Genomic DNA, 6,280 nt, shown 5'->3' on the forward strand with positions numbered 1-6,280 from the left:
CAGAACAGGCGGCTCAGTCACTCTGGACGCCAAGCACCCAAGCTCTTGAGCTTTGCGTTCTCTATTTCCAGGAAAACGAGCTGAGCCACCCTGGAATAAGCAGGGTGGGCAGACCTGGTGGGATGGTTCGCTCGTGGGCCTTCCAGAAACAGGAGGCACCAGGCAGGGAGGAAGTCACCTTCTTGCTCAGGCGGGGGTGGGGGTGGGGGAGCTGAGATCTTGACTGAAGTTGAGTCCTAAACTGGGGGCACCTGCACCTCTCAGGAGCAAGGGTACTTAGGGGAGCTGAGTCACTGCCTCTCCCGCCACCCAGCATGGGAGTGGGTGCCTTCACCTCCTCTAGCTTCCCACCCCACCTCACCAGCACTCTAAGGCACAGGGGTCCTCCCGTTCTACCTCTCACAGGCCTACGCCATGTGCTCACCTTGGCCGTGGTGGGGATACCCTCCCCCTTGGGTTTCTGTTCCAGCTTCTTGGCCAACGTTGCTTTCTCCTCCTCTGACTTGTCTGGGAGACCCCTGAGTTAGACAACCAAGAATACACAAGGTGGAGGTTCAACCGGAAAGTTTTCTGGGTTGTGATCAGCAGAACAAGACCCTCCAGGAGGGCTCGGGGGCTCTGTGGAGGAGGGGGCAGCTTGGCTCATCCTATGGCAATAGGCCTTTCTCTGCAAGTAGCGGGCCTGCCGCAGCTGTTGAGCATTTGATTGGTTAGGAGGCGTAAAGAAGCTTGCACCTAGTTCATGTAGAATTCACAGCCTGGATCACTTGGTCCAGCTCTGGGGAAGTGTCTCAATCTTCCTAAGGCCACATCTCTTTCATACAGTTCCTCAGGTGGTGGTGACCCCCAACCATAACATTATTTTCGTTGCTACTTCATCACTGTCATTTTGCTACTGTGATGAATCAGACGGCCCCTGTGAAAGGGTTGTTCGACCCCCAAAGGGGTCACTACCCACAGGTTGAGAACCACTGGTCTAGACTGTTTCTGATCTCTCTCTCTCTCCTTTTCTTTTCAACTTCCTTCACCAAGAACGAGCACCTCCTTCCTGCAGGGACAGACCCTGGAGGAAGCAGGACTTTGTCTGAAAGAGACTTACTCAAATGTGGTTCTCAGACCAGCACTAGGGCCCCGGGAAGCTGGTTCCCAAGAAGGAGGCCCAGTGACAGAGAGTCTGCGACTGATGAAGAGTTCCCGATGAACCAAACTCCCCCACTGCACTGCCAACATGCCCCGGGCTCAGCAAAAGGAGAAGACTCCCTCCAGTGGGAGGTCTGCTGGGACGGTGCCTAGAACCAATGTACGCTGGCCCGACTTGTTCTTGTGTGGCAACCCGTTTCCAAAGGCCTATCCAGAAGGCCAGAATTCGCTTCATGTACTTTGAACCCATTGTCAGGAGAGATCAGTCCCTGCTTGGTCTCCCTGCTTGGTCATCCTGCTTGGTCAAGTGGAGGAGCACTCTCAAGTGGAAGCCCTTCAACAACATAAGGATGAGTGTGAGGGTGGCCCCGGACCGAGCAGTGTCTCGTGCTGTGTGCATGGGGTTGCAGTGTGTTGGAGCCAAGTCAAGGGCACCCAGCACCAGCATCCAGAAGGCAGAGGAACCCTGGTGATGTTGTTCCAACGCGTTGTACAAACCCGCCAGACACTCCCTGAGAGAGAGATGGAGCTGTGTGCACTCGCAAAGATAAACCCGCTGAGGTTTCTGCGCTGTCCTTGATGTAGCTAGGAGCTGGAAGTGACTCAGTGGTAGCGAGTGGGTCAAGTCTAGAAAGCTGGAGTCTCTGGGTGGTGTGAATACACCTGCTCAGGCGCCAACCTGGAAGTTGGAAGTTCAAGCCTACCCGGACAAACCTCAGAACAGATGCCCTGTGGAGCGCAGTGCTCAGCTGACACAACGGGTCACTAAAACTTACAGCAAGTTTTAAAACAGGTCACTCAAGGAGGCTGGTTTTCTCTCGTCCTGCACCCAGTGCCCCCTGCAGGGCTCGGCACCCTCCAGAGCCCTTAGCATCCCGGCCCCTGCCTCTCAGGCTTCTGGGAGGCGGTTGCCCAGGGCTGGGTGTCTGCAGCCATGGAGGCATCTCCAGGCCCTCTCACCGAGGGCACTGACTCACTTGGACATCTTCCTGCGCTTTCTCTCCTCAGCCTTGGCCTTCTGGGCAGAAGTCAGGGTCTCGGCCTCGGCCAGGTTGTCCACAGCAATGGCCAGGAAGACGTTGAGCAGGATGTCTGAAAGGGCGCAGCTAAGGAGCCTCAGGTTGCTGGTGGGAGGGCAACCTGCTGAACAGGTGTGCTGCCCTATGCACGTGTTGGCAGGACCTACCCCACCCCTCCACAGGGGAGCTGAAGCCCATCTGTCTGAGCATCCCCCCAGGAGGACGGGGACCCTGGGAGGTAGATGAGAACCTCCTGAGAAGTCCATTGGAGAGGGCCCTGGGTCCACGATGGCCTTTGAGTCCCATCCCTTTTCTGCCCGGAACGAGTCCCACCTCCCCACAAAGGTGATGTGTGAGGCGGGAGTGAATCATGCTCTGCACACACGTGCACTCAATGATGCTAAATCCCATGGGGTCAGAGTGCGCCCCATCACCTAGAACAGCCTATTCCAAGGTGCAGGCATCCGGACCCTTGGGGCACAGGCAGCTCCCCCTAGACCCATCTGCCTCATGCCTCCCCGTCTCAGCTCTGTCCTAGCACGGCTGTCTGGTCCCACTGCCCACACTCCGTCACCATCCAGGCCACAAAACTATGATTCCTTCCTTGGAGCCTCCTGACCTTTGCACCAATGGTCCTGCTGTCCCCACTGCCTTCACTCAAGGCCCTCGCTCCCTTCCCCTGGGCACGGCCACCACCACCCTTCCTAACTGATTCCTCCCACTTCCAACAGGTGTCCGCTGTGGTGCTCTAACCCTGGGCAGGAAGAGTAAGCCTCCAGCTACAACTTCCTCGACGAAGTCCCACTTACACCCCGCGAGGCTGGGAGCTCCTTCCCCTCCAGCCAGAGCACCTGGCTGCCTAGAGCGTGGGTGGCTTGGAGCATTTTGTTTGGACCCTCTTCCCCACTTCCATTCCAGGGCTCTTTTCTGCCCACTCCTCCCAAGGGGATACAGTTGCCACAGATGAAAAGGATGATGAAGTAAAGGCAGACAAGTATGCCCGGGTAGGACGGCCCTCCGTAGGCCATGATCCCGTTGTACATCACAGAGGTCCAGTCCTCCCCTGTCAGGACCTGGGGAGAAGGAGGGAGGAGGGAGTGGCAGACACGTGGAGGGATGGAGAGTCCTGTGTTGGCTCTGCCTTGTCCAGTGGCCTCTCCCTCCATCAGGCTGTCCTAGAACTTTCCCTCCTCCACCTCTCCATTCCTGGTCCATCGCTGATCAACCTCCTCCAAGGGCTGAGGAGGTTGATTGTGGGGGCACCACTTTCCCAGGTTCTGTCCCCAATCTCCAAGTTTAACCACAGGCCCTCCCAGACCTCCTGCCACGCAGCCTCCAGAAAGAGGACCACGTGTCAAGTCAGAATGCCTGACCAACCATGGAAGAGCGAGGATGGAGCTCTCTGCTGGGGCACTCGGCAGTGTCACGCTGGGCACACGGGCACTGACTACAGCAGAGAAGGACAGCCCCATGGTCTGCAGGAAGAGCTGCCCGGCCTCCGGGAGTTCCTGGCTCAGGAGGCTTCCCGGGAAGTCCTAGCCATGCTTCCTCCCGGGCAGATTTTAGGGACGGAGTGGCTGGAGCCATGCTTCCTAGCAGTTTGACTCTCAAGGCTTCCCCAGCCTGGAGAGGGGAGCACACCATCTGTCTGACTTCCCCCAGAGCTGTGTGCATCCCTGGGAGAAGGAACAGGCCTTTCCACGCCCAGCCCAGCCCAGCTCCACCGCTCAGCGAATGCCTGTGAGTCCCACTGCGCGCAGCATTGTGCTGGGCATGGGCAAAAGCAAAGTGCATACCCTGGGCATGGGTGCTGAGTGCCCGGGAGGCAGATGGAGAGCAGCACGGCTGTCAGGTAGCAGGATTCCGTGACCAGCAAGGGGAGAGGTGCGCAGGCCCACGGCCTACCTGGAAGACGCTGATGAGGGCCTGGGGGAAGTTGTCGAAGTTGCTGCGCTGCACCTCCATGTCCTCAAAGTTGTACCTGCCCCCAAAGAGCTGCATGCCCAGCAAGGCGAAGATGGTCATGAAGAGGAAGAGCAACAGGAGCAGGGAGGCGATGGAGCGGATGGAGTTGAGCAGCGACGCGACCAGGTTGCTCAGTGACGTCCAATACCTGCAGGAAGAAGAGCAGCAACCGGGTGGCTTCGTGGAGTCTAGACAGACTTTGGAGGGAGGCTGGGAATGGAGGGATCGGCTCAGGGCTGGGGGCCCCTGGACCCATGGCCGCCTCTCCCACCCTTCCTACCTCCAGAGCACATCGCTCTGTGGAGGAGTCCACACTTGTTAGTTGGACTGCTGATCAGTGCAGGATTAACAGGGTTCCAGGTGGGTAAGAGTCACTTTTCTCTGTGTACTCCTGCCTCCCCTATGCCAGGGAGTGCCCAGCTCACACTCCAGAAAATCAAACTCACGGCCATCAAGCCAATCCTGACTCATAGAGACCCCACTGTGGGAAACAGAAGGATTTCTCCCAAGCTGTCTCCCCCAAATATGTACCAGACGTAGCTGCTTGAGAATGACTGTACACTTGGAGGTCATCAAGAGTGGATTGGGAGTCATTCTCCCTGAGACCTATCAGCTGTCTAGACCAAGCAGACACCACTGTTTATCCCACAACAAATAGGGCCCACTCCCTTCTGATATTGTTCCCTTGAAGGAGTGCCTGAAGGCAAGCCCGGGACCACTCTAGGATGACTAAGCTTAGGCTACCATATCAAGTCCAGGGCCCACCCATCTTGCCACACATGCTCCCCTATTCCCTCCCTTTACTACTGCGTGTTCACCCCCAGGTCACCCCCCTCCTATTGCTTGTATTGCCTATGTTGCAACCCCTCCCTATGACGTAGTTGTTATCTGCTATCAGGGGGCTTGCATGCCTCCCAGGACAGTAGTTGTCTGTTTCATTGTATGAGACACCTGAGAGATCAAACCCACCCAAGGATGAATTGTACTGCCCCTTTCTGTGACGTGTGATTCTGTAATCATATCCCCTAAAGTGATACAATGCGTGGTTAGCAATAAAGGAGGAGGCTCCCTGGTTCTTGGGCGGAGAGGCTCCCTGGTTCTTGGGCGGAGAGCCTCCCTGGTTCTCGGGCGAGGAGGCTCCCCAGCTCTCGGGTCGGAGGCTGCTCCTGCTCTGGTGGCTGGGTTCCCCCCACGAGGACCATCAAGCAGGGCTGAGGTGAGCAATGCTACCATGAATTGTGTCTGACTCCATTTATTCCAACCTCTCCTCTAACTCTCATGCTCTCTATGACTTTACTATAATCTCTACTTATTATCGCTGTACAATTGCACCTACCAGACCTGTGATGATTTGTGGGGTCCCCTCTCCCCCTTAACCCCACACCCCACAGGACAGGGTGGAACAGCCCCTGTGCATTCTGAGACTAATTCTTCATGGGAGTAGAAAGCCTCATCTTTCTCCTGCAGAGTGGCTGGTGGTTCCGAACGGCTGACCTTGAGGTTGGGAGCCCAAGCAGTAATCCACTATGCCACCAGGACTCCTTCAGCTCACCCTAGGGCTCAACTAATCTAGCCGATCCTCACGGGGAGGCTGTGCATGCGAATTTGCCTACTTTCTAAAGCTACTTGTAACTCCTAAATCCAAGGTCGCTCGCTGCCCAGTCGGCTGCGTGCATGTGCAGGATGGAGGAAGCTGTGCGTTGCGTGGGGCCCATTCTCAGCCAAGGTCGAAGGAGGTGATGCCCTGCTTTCTTGTATCGGCTCTCACACTGTTAGCAAGCACCTGTCAGGGGTCTAGTTAGTACCCTGGTCCGTCCCCCCCGCCCCCCACACCTCATTTCTTGTGCTTTTTGTTGTTTACAGTTTGACAGGGCCCCACGCACAGCGCTGACTTGTTATTTAGTGTTTCTAAGGACCAAGTGGGAGAAAGACGAGGCTGATTACTCCTGTCAAGAGTTGCAGTCTCAAAAGCCACAGGGACAGCTCTACCCTGCCCTGTGGGGTCCCTGTGGGTCAGATTGCCTCCACGGCAGTGAGTGAGTGTGTGTGAGACTGAGTGTGCAAGTGTGTGAGTGATTGAGTGAGAGTGAGTGGCATGGTGACTGACTGGGTGACTGAGAGTGAGGGAGTGAGTGAGTGAGAAAATGAGTGAGTGA

At 56.5% G+C, this 6,280-nt stretch overlaps 1 protein-coding gene across 1 annotated transcript in view; it reads right to left on the reverse strand.

Annotated features, from left to right (window-relative positions):
- CACNA1S (calcium voltage-gated channel subunit alpha1 S) overlaps nucleotides 1-6,280 on the reverse strand; it is an 88,854-nt gene that overhangs the window by 42,394 nt on the left and 40,180 nt on the right. The window contains exons 12-15 of the mRNA XM_004700078.1: nucleotides 4,065-4,272; nucleotides 3,112-3,232; nucleotides 2,118-2,232; nucleotides 412-518 (exon numbers count right to left, since the gene is read on the reverse strand). Of these exons, the coding sequence (XP_004700135.1) occupies nucleotides 412-518; nucleotides 2,118-2,232; nucleotides 3,112-3,232; nucleotides 4,065-4,272 (551 nt within the window). The remainder of the gene's footprint in view (nucleotides 1-411; nucleotides 519-2,117; nucleotides 2,233-3,111; nucleotides 3,233-4,064; nucleotides 4,273-6,280) is intronic.

Source organism: Echinops telfairi, unplaced genomic scaffold, assembly GCF_000313985.2.
Source record: "Echinops telfairi isolate 266 unplaced genomic scaffold, ASM31398v2 ScPeMD7_7424;HRSCAF=8462, whole genome shotgun sequence".
Taxonomy (NCBI): domain Eukaryota; kingdom Metazoa; phylum Chordata; class Mammalia; order Afrosoricida; family Tenrecidae; genus Echinops; species Echinops telfairi.